The following is a 20030-nucleotide window of genomic DNA, read 5'->3' on the forward strand; positions in this document are numbered from 1 at the left end:
TAATATATTATTTAATATATTAAATTTAATATAAAATTTCATAATAAATTCTTAAAATATATATTATTTTAAGAAGTCATCCATAACAGTTTTGAGTCATTCAAATTGTTTTTTCCAACGAAAGTAAAAGTACTGAAAAAATTAACTTCTTGAAAATTATAGTGAGCTTAACTTTTGATTTTTGCTCAATATGAGAAAACGTTGTTAACATATGTATTCAGCAGCTATTCATATATTCTTGACTATTTGACAAAACAATGAGTGAACTTTAACAAATTAAGTATTACATATAAATTACATAATTTTAATTCTTGGAAGCTGGCTGTGAAAGTATGGGGATTGTGCTGGCCAGGGTTTCACCAGCTTGACACACAGCAGAGTCATTGGGGAAGACAGGACTTAGAGTAAGAAAGTGCCCCCACCACACTGGCCTCTGAGTAAACCTGTGGGGCATTTTCTTGATTAGTGATTCTTGCTGGTGGACCCAGATTGCTTTAGTCCTGACACTGTATCCCAGCCATAGAAACCCTAAGACAAGAATCATACAAAAGTATGAGCATCAAAACCCCATAGCTGTCATAGCCAAGGCAAGGCCTACAGCAAGGCTTCGCTCAAAGCTGAGGTTGGAGCCTGAGTACTTGTTTAGCATGCATGAGTCCTTGAGTTCAATCCCTGTTATTCGAGGAAAAAGAGTTAAATACTAAGGAATGATGTCTTACCAGCTAAGACTGAGTATCAAATGACTACAAAGTAGTACTAGCTAGGCTTGTTGTTGTTTTGCCCTGTTGGGGGTGACGTCATTCCGATTGAGGAGTGATGGTTTACAGTCATCTTAATCATGACTTTTCCTAAAATGCTCATCCCATAACTCTCCACATTGTCTTGCCTCTCTGATCTGCTCACAATGCTGCCCAGGATTTCTCAGAACAACCCCAACCACTTGCCTTCTTCAGGGCTTTGAACTGTTATTAAAACGAAAACGTTAGAACGCTGTTGAATCATACTCAACCTAGTCCTTATTTTGGTGTCATCGCCTGAAACATCTTCTAGTCCTCTCTACAACCCAGATGCACGAGTCTTTCTTATACGGAGCCATGTTGAGCCAGAGGGACCCTGAACCTGCTATTCTGCTTAGATGCTTCTCTGCTTTCCTTGTTTACTTTAAAGCAGTTTCTCTAAACTTTTGCTTAATTACATTTGCTTTTAATATGCTGATATGGGCATGCTGTCCCTTCAGTAGGACTCATCACCACAGGAATTTAATACCTGCTTGTGCTTTTCATTCATTCATTTATTCATTTGCCTTTTGGTATTTGAGTCAAGGTCTCATGAATAAGCCCTACCTGGTCTTGAATCCACAGTGCCTCTGTTCCTGCCTTCAAAATTCTTGAGGTCATAGCACCCAGCTGTACTGCAGAGAGCTGGAAACTTAGCACTTTCTTCTCTCACCAATATCTCTTCTTTGTCTGTCAAAAATTGGCACATAGGAGGTGTCTACTGAATTTGCTGAATAAAGGCAAAGTTGACTTACTACATTTTAAAGCGTTTGCTAATTCAAAAGAGATGAAATGTCAATGGCAGCCATATGTACCAACTAGCACAGTAAACCATAATAATCACTAATACCACCAGACATTGGCTTTTCCTTAAACTGTTTTCCATTAATCTTAAATGTCAATTTAATAAATTGCATTTGACTGAGAGCTACCACACTGTCACCTCAGAACGCGATGATATGTAGTGGATGACAAAGCTGTTCTGTATAGTTTCTCTTTGGTATTTCATAACACAACCCCGGGAACTTGCAACCCCTCAGGGACACAGTTGTGACTCACACTTATGGTGCAATTCTGCAGTCTCAGACAACACAGGATTACTTGGTGGGTTAGGGGGCCTGTAAAAAGTGCTGCAGCAGCATTTTCTTGCCCAGCCTCTGCTCTGCTACAGGCTGTAGATAATACCCTACCACACAAGCCTGCAGGCATAGGGCGTGAAAGCAGCCACTAATCTCTATCCATGGGAAATGACCATCATGCCCTCACAGTTCAAGTGTTTCGTGCTGCCCACACTGAGGGCTGCATAAGAAACTGAAGAATGTTACAGCTTCAGCCAGAAATTTGCGGCTTAACCCTGCTTTCATCGTTAACCAATTGCATGACTTCAGAAAATGCACATCCATCTTTAGGCTAGAGCAGATGAATGGGATTTGAAGAGTTCCACCCTTGCTTAGGATATGAGTATGTAATATAGAAATAGAAGAATGGGCAGAAATATATGTGGCCAGAATGTGGTGACACATCGGCTGAGATGACTAGCTTACTATTTTTTAAATTTTTTATTTTATATATATTTTTTATTTTTATTTTTATTGATTATAGTTTATTCACTTTGTATCCCACTTGTAACTCCCTCGCTCTTCCCCTCCCACTCCCACCTTCCCTCTTCTCCACCCTTGTCCCTCCCCCAGTCCAATGATAGGGGAGATCCTCCTCCCCTTATATCTGACCCTAGTCTGTCAGGTCTCATCAGAAGTGGCTGCATTGTCTTCCTCTGTGGCCTGGTAAGGTTGCACCCCTCTAAGGGGGAGGGGATTAAAGAGCAGGCCAATCAGTTTATGTCAGAGACAGTCCCTGTTCCCCTTACTAGAGAACCCATTTGGATACCTAACTGCCATGGGCTACACCTGTGCAGGGGCTCTAGGTTATCTCCATGAATGGTTCTTGTTTGGAGTATCAGTCTTAGAAAAGACCCCTGGTCCCAGATCTTTGGGTTCTGTTGCTCTTCTTGTGGAGCTCCTGTCCCCTCCAGGTCTTTCTATTTCCCCCTTCTTTCATAAGATTCCCTGCACTCTGCCCAAAGTTTGGCTATGAGTTCAGATGCTTTGACACTCTGCAGGGTAGAGTCTTTCAGAGGCCCTCTGTGGTAGGCTCTTGTCCTGTTTCCTCTTCTGATGTACATCCTTTATGCTTTTCTGAATTAGGATTGAGCATCTTACCCAGAGTCCTCCTTCTTGCTTACAGATTTTAGTATGTTTATTCTATATCATATGTCTAATATCCACTTATGAGTGAGTTTATACCCTGTGTATCTTTCTGCTTCTGGGATACCTCTCTCAGGATGATCTTTTCTAGATCCTACCATTTGTCTGCAAATTTCGTGATTTCCTTGTTTTTAATTGCTGAGTAGTATTCCATTGTGTAAATGCACCACAATTTCTGTATCCATTCCTCACTTTCTATCACTGCAAAAATAAATTACCTTAGGGTTGGTGGCTTACCACCACAAAAGTGAATTGTCTTTCAGTTCTACTGCTCATAAGTTTGGTTCTCCTTGGGCTAAAATTAAGCTGTTGGTTAGACTAATGTTCTTTTTGGAGATTCCAGACAAATTTGTTTCCTTCCCTCTTTTGTTTTCAAATGGTCACCTATGTTCCTAGGTTCACGATCTCATTTCTACACCAGTGGGTTGAGTTCTCACATGGAATCCTTCAGGGCTTTGCCTGGAAATCCTTGCTCCTTTGTGACCATATCTGGGTAACTCTTTCTCTCTTTCTTTCTCTCTCTTTCCTAAGGATAGAAACTACAGCAATGATTCAGTGATTCTCAACTGTGGGTCTTGGACTCTTTAGGGTCGCACATCCTACATATCAGATATTTGCATAATGATTCAAAACAGTAGCAAAGTTAAAGTAGCAACAAAATAATTTTATGGTTGGAAGTCACCACAACATGAGGAACTGTAGTATAAGGTCTCAGTAATAGGAAGGTTGAGAGCCACTGCTGTATAGCCTTGGCATGCTAGGCAAATACTCTATCATTGACCGACATCCCCAGTCTTTGGGAATTTATCATTTTAGATTAGACTTGCTTGAATAATCAAGGATAATTCCCTGTCTCAGATCCTTACCTTAGCTATGCCCACATAGCCCCGCCTTCATGTTTTCCACATGCAACCTAGAACATTTGGAGATAATATTTCTGCCAACCACAGCTAGCTGTATTGCAACATCGTTTTCTTCTTTATAAGTAGGAGCTCCATGTTATTCAGTTTCCTTGGATGGATTTGATGGGATGGAAGTAAAAATGATAAGTGCAGCTTCTGGGGGGGGGGGTTTCCACAAAGAGAAAAGGCATTGCTTTGTCTTTTATTCTTTTGCTGCCCCAAGTGCGCATGTGCAAGATGAAGATGGATCTAGCACTCAGCCCATGATGCAGAAGGCAGTGATGATGAGCGTGATGGGGTGATGAGAAAGCAGACTTCCCCGTCGGTGATGGGACCAGCATGCCGACACTGTTTTAATGCTGGAAAGAAATCCAGCTCCCCTTCTCTCATTCACAATTACCCAAGGGTTTGATGCTTTCAGCCAAACTGAATCCTCTTAAGTACAATGAAGGTGCAACAAAGGTGAAAAACTAAAATACAGATAGCGAGAAGAATGAATAAGGAATGAGATGAGACTTGGAATTTCCCCAGGCTTGCACCGGTTAATGAAGGAGAAACCATGGGTATGGATGGGCATGGCCCATACTTGGCCACAAGAAAGGTACTACTGAGCAAGATGGCGACACAAGGAATATGTAATAGGACTCACATTTATCAGCCTTTCCCACAAGGGAGCCTCTGACATACCGAAGATCTTTTCTACAAACATTAGAAGAACCAAGCTTTAATTAAAAAAAAACTAAAACATTATTATTTTGCACTGAAAATAAAACAGAGTTCTCCCCCTCCCCCAATCTCAGTGGCTTAAAATAAAGAAGTCTTATTTTTCACTCACCCTTCATATATCTCTTAGGTAAGCAGAAATCTGGGCCATTTTAATCATGCAGGAACTTAGACTGGAAAATGCTCGTTTTAGTATGTGCATTCTTGCTCAGGGCAGCAGGCAATAGGAAGCAGAGTATAGTGGTTTGAGTGAGAAATGTCCTCCACAGATCAGGTATTTGAATCTTGGTTCCTAGATGGTGGCACTGTTTGAAGAGGGTTTTGTTTTTTTTTTAAATAAAGCCTTGCTAAAGGAAGTATGTCACCGGAGTGGATTCTGAGAGCGCACAACCTCACCCCGCTTCTAGTTTGTTCTCTCTGTTTTGTGCTTGCAGTTGAAGATGAGAGCTCTCAGCTTCCTGCTCGTGCCGCCATGTCTGCCACTTGCTGCCATAATGGACTTTATCCCTCTGGAACCGTAAGGCAAAACAAATTCTTTCTTGCATCAGTTGCTTTGGTCCTGGTATTTGTCACAGCAACAGAAGAGTAAGTGACATACACAGTACTTGTATGGTGGATCTCAGGGATCATGTCATCCAAGCAGTGCTATCCTACATAATAGTGAAGAGCTAGAAACACTCCAAAAGTTTATTTTTGGGTGAGTGGAGGATTACTATGTGACATATTTATATAACAGAATATTATTCAGCCTTAACTAGGAAGTGAATCCTATGATGCAGGAGAACATGGACAGATGGGAATGTTGTGATGAGTTAAATACTATCTGTCTCCATTTACATAGGTGACCTTGACTTGTATAGTTTGTGGAGATAAAAGGTGATTACCCAGTGGACAGAATCATGATTACAAGGGACTGGGAAGGGGGCGGGGACAGGAGTTATTTGGTGCTTTGAGTTTCCGTTTTGCAAGATGAAAAATACCCTGGAAATTTTAGTACATAAATTATTGTCACTCACTCCTTTTACTTGGCAAGAGAGCTCACAAGCCCCAGACATGGGACAACGTACAGGTTGCTTCCACAACAGGCCTACACATATCTTCTCCCGTTGACCCACAGCTCAGTATCTGACTGGCTAGGAGTTACAGAATGCCTACTCTGGAGGTGAGGACATGCCTACTCTGGAGGAGAGACTCATTGTCCACTGACCTCCAGGATTATGGGATCCTCCCTTTGGCAAGGTTTTACTTTGTTCATGCCTAAGGCGGTCATTGAGAATTAAGGCTAAGCCTACTTTAAAGGTTGGTCAGCTTTTCCAACTTCCTTCCTGCCTCTGTGTGTTGGGATGCCAACTGTCACTTTGAGCTTAGAGAACCATGGTCACAGTTGGTCTAGACTGGAGCCTTTTAATGGTGCAACTATCCGACAAACTTATGCTTCCTTGACCCTCTACGTACTTTCTAGATATATTTTTATATTCTCCTGCCCCAATGTCTGTTTCCTATTTTTAATAATCTAAGGAGAAATATAATATACTTTCTTCAAACAAAATGTGTTAAGTACTGTGTCTCAGGTAAATGTATATGCCATAGTTCAGTAATCACTTTCCGTTTTTCCCATGCAATATGATGTCATCTAGCAATAGTTTTCAGATATACTGCACTCATACTGTGCAGCAGCAACTTTAATCAAATAGGTGTTTAGTTTCCAAATACAGGAAGTGGTGTGCTGCTGGGTAATCCAGAGCCAGGACAGAGTCTCAGAAACACAGCTTTCGAAAACTTGCTTCCTTAATTTGTAGCCCTCATCTCTTTGGACATTAGATGACTCCTTTACTCTCAGACATTGTTAACAACTTCCAGGATGAAAGGAGCCACCACAGAAGGAAGGGTCAAGACTAGCTAACTGCAGGTGGTGTTTACACTGGGGCCTTGTGGCTTTTTGCATACATTTCATTACCACAAGCCTTGTCCCTTAGCAACCTGTATTTGCAGTGGAGCTGGGGGACAAAGGTCTTTGTTTTGTTTTAGGCAGAACTATTCCCAAATCAAAATTCTATAGGAAAGAGGTGTATGCTCATGTTCTCTTGTGACAAACAGTTTTCCTTATTTTGCAAATTAAATAGTTTTAGAAGTGCTGGTTGGAGAATGCCCACCCCAACTGTCTCCCTGGTCTCTCCTGAATCGTCTGCAGTCTCCCGCAATCCTATATGAACACCACCAGGTCATCTGTAGGACAGACATAGGCTGCCTGAGACCCAGGAAAGCCTTTACGCCTACTGCAAGTTCAGTCCTGCTTTTAAAAAACAGACTTTTCACCCAAGGAAATACCCTGAAAAAAGTCTTTAAAAATAGTTTATAATAAGAGTTTTCAGCCACCCTACACTTGTGTGTGTGTGTGTGTGTGTGTGTGTGTGTGTGTGTGTTTGTGAAAAATATGCTGTTCAAACATCCACCTCTGCTTGGGAAAGTTAAACCTTTAATCTAATTTTTGTTCCTCTCAGTTGTATCAACATGACTTCAGTTGGCTTTTATTTTAATGTCTTTGTCCACACACAGCCTAATATGATTTCACAGTTTGTTTTTATTTAGGAAATGGGGCCAATTATTAAGACAGTGACAAAACCAATGTCCTCCATTGTCACATGGAAGCTTAGCTTAGCTCCTGAGACTTGCCTCTGTTTTGTCTTCGCTGCAAGACCCACTTAGATTCCAAGATGATAACTAATAATGACAGCTCAGTGAGTTGGGGCTTGAATTTACACCTGTGACTACAATACATGAGCATTTTGATCAGCATTTGCTGAAGTTGCAAGACTGTTTTTTTGTCACGTAAAGAGGTAGACTGTTAATAGATAAAGCAGACTATTAAAAACACTTTTTTAAAGTGTGTGTGTGTGTGTGTGTGTGTGTGTGTGTGTGTGTGTTGGCATGCGCACGAGAGAACATATGTGACAGAGCTTCGGAGCATGGGTGCTGGTAGGAAGAAAACTTTCAAGAGTCCGTTCTTTCCTTTTACTGTGGATTCTGCAGATGAAACGCTGGTTATCAGGCCCCTGGAGCCACCCTGGTAGCCTCAAACGCCGATTTTATTTGGTGGGTCTGATCTGAAAGGCAAGCTTACTGTGGGTATTGGCAGGGAAGGCTGGATGTATGTTGATAAGCATACTTGAAGAGGCGATTATGAGCTAATGCAAGACAAGTTAAGGTACATAAAAGCAGGTTTATTGGAAGCAGCTCTTAGCCACCATGTGGGGGGAAGGGAGACAGAGAGAGAGAGAGACAAAGAGAGGAGGAAGAGGAGAAAGGAAATGCAGACAGAAGGGAGAAAGAGTAATTGAAAGAAGAAAAAAAAGAGAGGGGAAATAAAATGTTTGGATTATATAGGGAAGGAGGAGAAGGGGAAACCCCTTTACTGGGGCTGGAAAGTTTAAGGTAGAGGGCAGGATATGCCAATCACACCTGCCCTGCAGCAGGTAGGGACCAAGGGATGCTGGGAGAAGCCCAACAGATATCTCTTGAGAACTTCTAGGACTTTGGTATTCTCTCTCTCTCTCTCTCTCTCTCTCTCTCCCCCTCAGTTTCTTGAGAATAAAAGTGAGAGTGGGAGTAGAAATAACCATAGATAGAGATTTGTACTGGAAGTCACATGAACTCATGCTTGTAAAACAAAACTTTAGCCAAACCTAGTCTATATGTCCAGAGACCTTGATGAAGTTCATTGTCTCAGCCAATTAAAAAATTAAAAGGCAGGAAAAATATCCAGTGCAAAAGACTGGGGGGAGGAGTAGCCCTGGAGGGGGAGGGGAAACGGACAGGGCTATACACGGACACCGACACGGACACACAGCACACGACACAAATTTCAGACACAACCAATAGAGTAAGTGGGTAAAGAAAGGCTTTTATCAGGGGTGAGGAAGCACACACAATTGCTAAGGCCTGCAGAGAAAGACCCTCTTCAAAGTAGAGGTTGGGAATATGAAGCCCAGCCTCCCCCTAAGGGCTGCAGGTTTTAAGGGTCTTTTGAGGGTGGTCTTCCTTTCCCAAGTTAGGGTTGGTTAGTTGGAACAAAGACAAGCTAGCTGACTGTCCAGAATTGTGTAACATGTCCTCATCGGACCTTGAACTTGTTGAGCCAGGTCATCAGCAGCGAGCCCTACTGACACAAGAAAAAGCTTTTGTTATCAAGATGTTAGGCTTTGGTCTCCGGTGGGAGGGTGAGGAAGAAGCAGCCATCTTGAAAGTTCACCTTCTCTGTTCTTATCAGGGAATCTAACTCCTACTCACTCATATGCCAACTCATAACCTAAGTTTTCTGGATGGTGTTTTTAAACTTGTGAGTTCTTCATATTAAAGATTTAATTATAAAGTAAATATTAAAAGGGAAAAAATTAAAAAGGAACCTTAAGGATTTTCAGGCTGCCTTTCACTGCTGGTTAAAACATATCTGTGTGTTATCTTGTGGCTAGAATCCATTCTAACCTGCAAACTCATTTTGCTGCCCTGACAAACTGTTACCTAACGTGTCACCGTCAGAATGACTACTAACCAAGCTAGCCTGGACATTGTCTTCAGCTAATTTATGATACTTGGAGAACAATTTCTGTAATTCTCACGTCCTCAAGCCTAGGTTTTTCATGTATCTTTGGAATTTGATTTATGCTTCTTTGCTTATATTAAGAAAAAGAAAACGGTGAGTTTGGTTTGAAAGGCAAGTTTACCGTAAGCAGTGACAGGGATGGGCTGTTGGATGTGTCTAGCCAATCCCCAGGGATTCTGGTATTTAAAGTAATGCAGAAGATACCTGAAATGGGTGGGCAAGCTCATCCACCAGCTTAAAGGACAGGGTGTGGTCCTGTTTGAGAGTGTGCTGGCAAAGATAGCAGCCTCCAAGAATGTGTAACCCAGCCAGAGGGTTTGGCAGCAACTCTTAACTGGATTTTGGCACCTGTGGTCTTTCCTCTAAGGGGATCGGAGTCATTTTTACTTGGCTATGTCCTCATCATGAACCTTGTGGGCTTCCCTTTGCTAAGTTTTTTCTGCTTTAACCAACTAGCTCTTTGCATGGGACATATAGAAAGAGATGCCTAAAAAAATGGTCACTCATTCATTGGATCTAGCTACTAAGCACGTCTACTTTATCTTCACATAAGACATTTGGGAACTACAACTTGCAAGTTAAGTACACTCCTGTGAACTACAACTTGCAAATTAATTATACCCCTGTGAATTCAAACAGCATCAGGACCAAAGAAAGGTAGACACACAGACTGACCCCAAAAGGACTTGGAGGTAGGAAAGATGTTTAAGAACACACTTAAACTAAGTTATCTGTACGCATCAAATTAAATTGATCTGGGGTGGGGGCAGTGGAGAAAGATGGTTTCCTGTCAGAAGGTCTCAGAGAACATCAGCCTTTTTTGTTGTTAATGGATGCAGATGTTTGTACAATCGTTAAGGTGGTAATACTGTGAAAAGGTAATGGTTCGCAGGAATTTTGGGTTAGGTACCCTTTGAGGATGTGAGGTCTGGTAGTTGCAGAAATGGTGCATGGGAAGACTGGGATGCTTTTAATTTGAGTGTGGACAGGTTTTAGTCACTCTTCAGGTGCCTTGCAAGAAAGGAAAAAGAAGAACGGGAGAAAAAATCAGTACCAAGCGGAGCTGGGAAATGGAACACTGGATGAGGTCTACAAAGACAGCTTTACTCAGAATTTTGTTCCCACTTTGCAAAGAAATTGAAAAGTGGAGAGGATTTGACGTGCACCCTTTTAATACTTGTGACATCCTAAACAATCCCTTATAACAACTATTCTTGGTGTTCACATTGTATTAGATCTGAGTCGTTATCTGGAGATGACTTAATATATACCAGCATTTCACGAAGAGATATTCATAGGTGTCTGTATCAAGGGTTCTGGAATGAGGAACAGCTGTTCCAGCATTCGGTAGCTTTGTCTTTAAGGGCACTGACTTAGTCTAGAACTCTCAAGTTCTAGTGCTAGGATATGAGAAGCTTATTTGAAATGCAGACTCCCAGACTCCATTGTAAGATTCTGATTTATTATGTTGGAGTCTAGGAATCTGCACTGTTAGCAAGTGACTCATTTGATTTAGAATCAGCGGTTCTTAGAATATAGTTATTGCTTTAGTCTCTTCCAAAGTTAGCAAGTCAACAAATTAGAGGCTTTACCGGTAAGACAGAAACAGAATAAATATTCTTATTTTTTATGTTATATCCACATTTATGTATGGGTCCCTCACATGAGAAAGAACATAGAATATTTGTCCCCTTGTAATTGCTTCCTTATTATCCCTTAGAGTGTTCCTTTCTCATCTGCTCATTTATTTATTTACTTATTTGTTTATTTATGCTCCAGTTTACACTGGCATCCTTTGACCTATTAACTGAAGACCCTTGATGTGATCTGGAATTACAGAGCTAATAGAAGCCACATTATCACAAACTATAGATCTGACTTCTCCAACAAAAGCCTAAGAGAAACTGCCCGAGCCTGCCTTACATACAGGAGGGACAACGGGGAGAAACAGGTGGGGAGGGACAGGCGAGGGCTATTTGAAAAATAATCTTCCTCTGAAAGTTTCCCTCTGTGATTTGAAGACTGAGAAACTTTTTTCCAGATGCAACGGAAGAGCCACAAGGTTTCTTAGCAGTGTGCACTATAGTTAAATATGTTGCCAATGAAAATACATTTCATATTACAATACTCATATACATCCAGTGCATGCACTGACAAACACGCACACACACTCAGAGCATGTGTGTCTTTGTGTGCATATATATAAGAAATATATAAGAAAGGGAATTAATCTTTTTATTTTTAAAATTTTATAGTGTCCATTAATACTATACCTAAACTTTTATAGTGTCTACTAATACGTGGTTCTGTTAAATTAGGTCATTTTCATATAAGAATATATTGTACATTGAACACTTTCCTCCATCCTCCTCACCTGACCATTTCTCACTCCTCCTCCATCACACTGGTCCTCTCTCTAGTTTCTCCTTTACTGTCATGTCATAAAAAATACACACACAATTCTACATACCTCTACGAAAACGAGGAGCCAAACTATCTGATGTTTGTCTCTCTGAGACTGGCTTATTCACTTCATATGACTGTCCCCAGCTGTAGCCCCACATGTAAATAATACTCATTTTACAAAGCATCACTTACTTTTACCAGGAGCAATGCGTCTACTTTCTGTTAGGGCCTTTCCTTTCTTTTCCCTTTCTTATCCTCTTGTCCCGGTTTTTTCTCTCTCTTTTCCTTGATGTCAGTCATGGCATGACAAGTGGTTTTGCTGTTTGAAGAAGGCTGAGATCAGGGTCTTTACTACCTCAACAAATTCGAGTAGGACAGAAGAAAAAAAAAGGGAGTAAAAATATAATTAAAGTTTGATCTTTAATTTTCTCTTCCTTCTCCTTCAGACAGGAGTTCCCTTCATTCATCCATCATCTATCTGAGCCCATGAAGTATCTGCATCCTGTTGAGAAGCTTTTGCTGTCGTAGAGGTTGATCATCCAGAGAAGCATTAGAAAGGCTCTTTGAAATACACAGAAAGGCAAGGGAGTGCTTGCCTCTTACCAGGGCGATCTCCTCTGCTGCCCCACACTTGGCAAGTTCCGCCCCCTTTATCTCTTAACCTGGAATTCTAGCTGCCTACCAGATCATTCTCTTTGCCTCCTCCTCTTACTTTCTCCCTCATTTCACCAATCTTGAAGGGTAATAAAGGGATAAGATGTGGTGGTGAGAAGGGTAGGCAGTTCCCTTGTCCTACTTAGGCAGGTGCAGGCCAAACCACTGTCAATTTCTACTGAAGTTGTTATTTTCAGCAGTTGTAAATGAACTAAGAGATTCGAACACTCAAGGTTTTTCGTAATCAGCTTTTCAAAAATTAGATTTATTCACTTTATGTTAGGTGTGAATGTTTTGCCTGTGTGTGGTGTGTGTGTGTGTATGCCTGATGACCTTGAAGGCAGAAAAGGGCATCAAATCCCCTGGATCTGGTGTTATAGATGGTGCTTGGAATCAAACCTGGGTCCTTTGTAAGAGCAACCAGTGCTCTTAACTGCTGAGCCATCTCTCCAGCCCCACAACTAGCTTTCCAGCTAACAAGCTCCAATTTCATTGTAACTGTTCTATTGTGTGCACTTCATGGTAACCATGATTTTGCTTACTACTCTTCACTAAGCATTTGGTTTTTAAAAATATTAATGAAAATAAAAACAACTTTGTGAGTCAATTTTTATTAACCGAGGGGAAATTTTACTGTATCCCTAACTGGGACACCTTTAAGTCTCCATAAAGAAAATCGACAGGGCTGAGGATAGCTCAGTGGTAAAGTACTTGCCTAGCCAGTCAGCACCCTCGGTTGAAGCACCATTATGACAAAAGAAGAGAAAAGCACAGTTGAACCCAGAATACATTCTTATGTTACCCAACATCTTTCCCACACAGTTTACTAAAAATATCTTTCCTGGAATTTAATAAATAAATAATAAATAACTTTCTTCTTCAGCTGCCAGGCATTTGGCAAATTAGCTCTCTTCTAAGACCTATTCATTATAAATATTAGTTGCATGGTGAAATTAAGAACCTCTAGGTTTTCATGCAGCTCTACAGCGATGAATTGGTCTTATCTTAGTTCTTTTGAATATAATGTCATCCACTGAATTTCTGAGGGCAAGGAATGCATCAAAGACAATGGAGATCATTGAGTCCAAAGGGAGACTCTACTAAAGATGAGGAACCGAGAGGACTAAGAAAATAAAAACAGCAGGGCATTGAAGCTCACCAAATAGCGACAGAATAGACAAAGATTCACCACGCGTTTGTAAAAATGCACCCAAAAGAGAAAGTCATTCATTACCTCAAGTTTGCAGAGATAATTCACTTACTCTAAAGAGCAGTAAAGAAAAGGTGAGGTAGGTATTAAATGATGATGACTTTGTTTGATACTCACACACAGCCTCTGTGGGAGCAAAGTAAATCTCATTTTATGTAATTTTAAGGCTGCCGTGTGACTTTTGCCTTGTTGAAGATTCTCAGGTTAACCCTGCTTAGTTTAGTTTGCTTTTCCTGTAGTTTCCTATGAATGAATAAACTCCGTCCACTGTCTCGTGTTGACGTTCATGTAGCATTTGATCAGGGACAGCGCATTTCTTTCGTTGCAGAGTAATATTCCACTGTGCAGAGTTTTCAGGCCATTCCCTAACGTTTCCCCTGCAGCTGTTGAAATGATCCCATTCCTCATTATAGCAATGGGCTGATCACCCTGACTGATTTTCAGTTGTTGAACAAATTCTGTGTTCCCAGGGTCAACTGTTCCCCTGGGTTCGTGCTGTCTTTTTCAGTGTTGCTGAATTTGACTTGCTAAAATTTTGTGCCTGTCCTTGTGCCTATGTCTATGAAAGGTGTTGACCTAAACTCAATCTTTCTCTCGCTTTCTCTTTCTCTCTCTCTTTTCCTCTCTCTCTCGCCATCAGGATAAAACTTGTCTTATAAAATAAATTCAGATATGTATTTTGCAATTCTTTGCAGAACTTTGAGAAAATTACACTATACATAAAAGGTAACTTGGCAGCTGTCATTTAAATGTACATACTTATAATTTATTCCTGCCTTTTTCGAGTTCCCCTTAATTTCCACAACAAACAGACATCCATTTTCCCATATAGCTGAGGCTTTTTTTTTCTTTCTAGAGGTGGGACTGAGACCTTTAGGAACTGTTAGACTCTATGAACAGAGGGGCTTCCTACACCTGTACAGATCTACGCCGCGAACGCCCATTACAAGCTTTTATGAGTAACAAATGTGCAAAGTAGACCGTGTCCCCTTTACGTTATGAAGTTAATATGTCAATGCTTAACTTCTTTTCCTTGAAGGTGCACATTGCCCTAATCCCAAAGAAGGCCCGGGAAACAATGAAACTCCAGGAGACTGTGGCCCGAAGGATACTAGTTGAACTGGGCATGCTCAGTCTCCAGGCAGATTTTTTTTTTTTTCTCTTCCCAGTGAAGTGGAAACTACAACTGCGCGTACCGGGTGAACGGGGGTGGGCGTGCCCTCGTGGAATTTAGAACGTTCCCTCAGCCAATGGGGCCTCGCGGCCGGCTGGCGGGGCTCGCCATTGGGGGACTGGGATGCGAGCGAGTGGAGCGCCTGCGGGAGGAAGCGGAGGTGCAGGTCGGAAACGCCGGGCTAGCCGAGCCCATCGCGGGAGCAGCGGCGGCGGTCAGGCACCATCCAGCGGCGCGCCAGGTGGCCCAGCCCGTAGCTTTACTTTTTGCCACACCGACGTAGTCATTATGCCGAAGAGAAAGGTAAGTCCTGCCGGAAATAAAAACTGCCCGCAGGCCCTCGAGTGTGCTCAGAGTCAATGCCCCCTGTGCTGCGATGGACGCGCCTGTGCGCACAGTAACTCGGGCACTGGGCACCGCCGCTGCCCGCTCCTTCCCTTCTGCAGATGCCTGTTGCAGACCTCGCACCGAGCTCCGAGCGTTACTTTCCCTCCAGGGACGTGTCCTCCCCCTCTCCATCAACTCTTGGTCGGAATGGTTTCCACCTCTTGCCAGCAGCAGCCAGAGAGGGTGTCCATCCCCCTTCGCCGGAGTTTCCTCTTGGCAAACTCCGGCTTGTTGTCAGGGTGGAGGGGAGGCAGTGAGAGGAGTCTCCTGGGCCAGGAAAGTCGAAAACCGGGGGGGCAGGCAGGGGGGCCGGGGGGGGGGGGGGGGGCCCCCCCCCCCCCCCGGGCCGTGCCCAGGGAGGGCGCGATGCAGGCGGAAGGCCGGGAGAGGGAAAGCCATGTTTCCCTACGCCAGCCCTGCTGCGCCGCGGACCCGTATGTACCCACTCCGGTGTCAATCACCCCGCGCGAGGGCGGGCGGGGCAGTGCGCAGCGCCTGGTGGGTGGCGAGGAAACGGACTGGTGCCGAGCACGGCCGACCCCGCCAAGGTCAGGGGCCACCAAGCCCGGGCCACTATGCCACCCACCACCCCACGCTTGGCCGGGCAGGGAGCCGGAGTCATTTTGGTCGCTCTTTGCCTCTTGTGGGTTGTGTCCCCTCCCCGCAGGGACATCACGAGCCACACGTGGGCTCATACAGCTCTGTCAGGGTGGGGCTTCGACTTGTCATTGGACTGGTAAAGGAAGGGCAGATGATTTGTTTACCCCTCGCTGTGAGAACCGATGTGTGCAGACTGCTTCTTACGAGAAAAAAAAAAAAACAAAAAAAAAAACAAAAAAAAAAAAAACCCCACAAAAACAAATAAAACCTTCTCACTACCTGCCCAAAGGAGCCAAGTCAACCAGTGTGGCCGTTAAAGTTGAAACTTGATTCAGATAATGCCCCGCTTTGCCCCAAGACTGTGCACTCTGTGTGTGTGTGTGTGTGTGTGTGTGTGTGTGGTTGCATTATTTAAAACTATCGAGGCTTTAAAATTTTAGCAGCTTTTGCTTTCTTGTCTGTCGTCACGAAGCGTTTGATTGTAAACCCCTCCACTCCTTTTTAAATTTACTTTTATTACATTTATTTATTTTGTGTATTCGTGGGAGGCGCTGGCCATCCACGTTGCAGTAGTAGATTCTCTCCTGCCGTGTGGGTTGTGGGTTGTGGGAATCCAAGTGTCTTTACTCCTTGAGCCATCTCCATTCTTTAAAATAAAATCAGTGCTATTCATTAGAAGGGGTTCTCCTAGTGTTTACTGTGAACCTACTGTGTGCCTCATGCTGGGTGGAGTCGAGTGTGCTTTATCTCATGCAATCTTCATAACCGCAGAACTATTTTAGACTCATTGAGCAGGGTCTGAAGCTGTGTTGCCCAACATTTCATTAACTATTGGTTTATAGTGGAGCTGCTGTCCTCCCGAAGGCCACCGCTGTTAACTCTTTCTCTTCCTTTGGAGATGGATTGGGACAGGAGGAATTTTAGGAAATCCAGAGCCTTGTAGTTGGAGAGGCTCAGAGCGTGTTGGGAGTAGGAGCCCTTGAGACTCGTTGTTCAAGCGTCATTTGATGGCGGCATTGTTTTTCCAGTGCTGTTGTACTGGAATGATGTCACTGTTTGCAGCCTTTTATGTGAGGTTAGTGACGAGTTGGGAATTCTAGCAGAATCAGAGGAACTAATTATCGAGAAATGAGTTACAGAGGGAGTCAAGGCTACCTCTTTCCCTGGAAATTATTAACCTGTTTGGATAAGCAGCAGGTCACATGCTCCCTTTATGTGTAATGGCTCCTGGGTTTGGTGGAACTTTTCCTTGATCAAGGACCACTGCTGGCGAAAGCTTCGCTCTGTCACTGTCCACCTCTAAAGGGGAAGAAGGGAAGAAAGGCGTGGAGAAGAAAGTGGCTGTATGTTTTAATTCTCTGAAAGGCGGGGACTATGTATGGAGTTAGCAGTCCTTTAACTAGGGGCAAACCTGTGTACACACATCTGTGTGGGGTCCTTCGGGACATCTGAGAAAGCCTCTTCGATTAACAGGAAGTCTTTTTACTGACATCTTGAGGCCAAACACCTGGGCAGGAACAGCCACAGATTGCACGGCTGTGACGGCCATCCACCTAGCAGTCCTGGTAGTCAAACCATAGAGCTGCCTGGTGAGGTCTTGGAGTTCCTTGGAAGTGACATTGGAAACCACTGTCCCCAGTGAAACCTGCACAGCTGTGCGAGAAAGGAACTGGAGACAATCCATGCATAGTCCTTAGAGGTCTGTCCAGCCAGGTAATTGCTGAAGGATTTACATACTATACTACTTAATTTCCTTAACTGAAGAACTACCTGTTCTGCTTTGTAAACTAAATTGTAACACGCGCGCGCGTGCACACACACACACACACACACACACACACAGAGAGAGGGGAGAGAGGAATGCAAGCATAGGGGCAGGGGTGAAAGTCAGAGGTCCAAGTTGGCTGTCTACCTCTATTGCTCTCCACATTATTTTTTGAGTCAGGGTCTTTCATTCAGCCTAGAATTCATTGATTTGGTTGAACTGACTATCTCTACCTCTCCAGCATGAGGCTGAAAGACACACAGACACCTGGCTTTTGTATGAGTGCCAGGGATCAAATTCAGGTCCTTAAGCTTGAGGGGCAAACTCTTCACCCACTGAGCCATCTCCCTAACCCGGTAATCAGCTTGCAAAGTACCCACTCCATATTTTCCTTGCCGTCTCTGCTCCTTGTTTCATAGAAATGTTCCTTAATGAACTCCCAGGTCCTGCCGAGCAAGAAGTGGTACTAATAAAGTCAGGAAACCTCTGAAGACCTAGCACTGTTTAAATACTGTAGGGACACAGTTTGTTCCCTGGGAGCTTATATTTAATTCAGTGAAGCGATAAGATTAGCAGACAAAAAAGAAAAGTCGACTGACATTTGGGTTTATACAGATTATGGAATGTGCTGTGCAGATCCAAAGACCCTAGGAAAGATAAGAACATGGGTTGAATTTGTGCTGGCTGATCTTGAAAAAAAAAAAATGTGGGTAGGACTCAAGGAAAAAGTCAGAATCATTTTCTGTAACCAGGCGTTTGGATGCCTCTTCGTATTATGTTCTAACATTAGTCCTCAGCTACAAGCTTCAAGGACACAGTATCATCCATATTATTGTAAATTCTTCTCAAGACACCTCTGTGTAAGTTTTATATGTTTGTTTATGTTTACCAGTACAGTAAGCCATTAAGTCATTTTTAAATGACTGCTGTTTATTTGTTAAAGCAGTGCAGCACTTAACATTGTAATGTCTTTCTACGATTTAAATAAAGTTGTTTTCTGTATTGTCTAATGGATGGTGAGCGGGTGAAATCTCACAGACTCAGGTGGTGGGATAATGACTGACCAAGTTCTAGACTGTTCTGCTCAAACATTTACAAACGCCAGCAGCAGTCAGTACCAGCAAGGCCTGGATTGAGTCCTGGCCTGGTCAGCAAACATATTTTCACACCCTTTTTATGTTTCCAATTCCTTATCCCCAGAATCGCTGTGTCTAGCACATCATGCCAGAAACTGTCCAGTAGAACAATGTCTACAAAATAGACGTGGAGTACAGGGTGGTCTTGTTCTAGTTAGAGACTCAAGAAAGAAAAATCTACCTATTTCTTACTTTGTCTAACAACTGTAGGAGTTCCCTGGTAGAATTTTGGGGGTCGATATGTACACCCATATCATCTGCAAATAGTGATACTTTGGCTTCCTCCTTTCCAATTTGAATCTTCTTGATCTCTTTTATTTGTCTTACTGCTCTCTCTAGAACTTCAGGTACTATATTGAATAGATATGGAGAGTGAAAAATCTTGTCTTCTTCTGATTTTAGTGGAATTGTTCCCCACTAACTTGATGTTGACTATAGGTTTACTATAAATTACGTTTATTATATTTAGGCATGTCCCTTACATCTCTGATCTCTCTAAGACTTTTATCATGAAGGGGTGTTAGATTTTGTCAAAGGCCTTTTCAGTGTATAATGAGATGATCATGTGGTTTTCTTCTTTCAGCTTGTTTATATGGCGGATTACATTTACTGATTTTTCTTATGTTGAACCATCCTTGCTTCTCTGGGATGAAGCCTACTTGATCATGACAGATAATCTTTCTGATCTGTTTTTCGATTTTGTTTTTGTTTTTGTTTTCTTCTCAAGTATTTTATTGAGTATTGTTGTATCTATCTTCATAAGGAAAATTGGTCTCTAATGCTCTCTCTTTGTTGAGTCTTTTATGTGGTTTGGGTATCAGGGTAACTGTAACCTCATAAAATGAATTAGGTAATGAACCTTTTGTTTCTATTTTATGGAGTAACTGGAAGAGTATTGGTGTTAACTCTCTTTGAAATTCTGGCAGAATTCTGTGCTAAAACAGTCTGACCCTGGATTCCTTGGGTTGGGAGACTTTTAATGACTACTTCTATTTTTAGGGGTTGTAGGTCTATTTAAATTGTTTATCTAGGGGGGGCATAGGGGGAAAGAGAGGGAGGGTAGGACTGGGAGGAGACAAGGTAGAGGGCTACATCCAGGATACAAAGTGAATAAATTGTAATAAATAATAAATTAAAAATAAATTGTTTATCTGATCTTGATTTAACTTTGGTAAGTGGTACCTATCAAGAAAACGATCTCTAATTTAGGTTTTCCAATTTTGCGGAGTACAGGTTTTTAAAGAATGTCATTATGATCCTCTGGATTTCCTCAGTGTCTGTTCTTTTGTCCCGTTTTCATTTCTGATTTTATAATTTGATTTTTTTTCTTTGTCTTTTAGTTAGTTTGGGTAAGGGTTTGTCCATCTTGGTAATTTTCTAAAAGAACCAACCATTTGTTTAATTGATTCCTTGTGTTGTTCTCTTTGTTTTTA

The 20030-nt window shown here is 42.4% G+C and overlaps 1 protein-coding gene across 5 annotated transcripts in view; it reads left to right on the forward strand.

Moving 5' to 3' along the window:
• Nucleotides 1-14827: 14827 nt before the first annotated feature.
• Hmgn3 (high mobility group nucleosomal binding domain 3) overlaps nucleotides 14828-20030 on the forward strand; it is a 37570-nt gene continuing 32367 nt past the window's right edge. For all 5 annotated transcript variants that reach the window (XR_008719579.1, XM_055602541.1, XM_055602543.1 and 2 more), the window contains exon 1: nucleotides 14828-15012. Coding sequence is in view for 4 of the 5 variants with exons in the window: in XM_055602541.1 (XP_055458516.1) it covers nucleotides 14833-15012 (180 nt within the window). In the remaining variant the exon portion in view is untranslated. The remainder of the gene's footprint in view (nucleotides 15013-20030) is intronic.

This window comes from Psammomys obesus, unplaced genomic scaffold (genome assembly GCF_907164565.1).
Source record: "Psammomys obesus unplaced genomic scaffold, mPsaObe1.curated_primary_1811, whole genome shotgun sequence".
Taxonomy (NCBI): domain Eukaryota; kingdom Metazoa; phylum Chordata; class Mammalia; order Rodentia; family Muridae; genus Psammomys; species Psammomys obesus.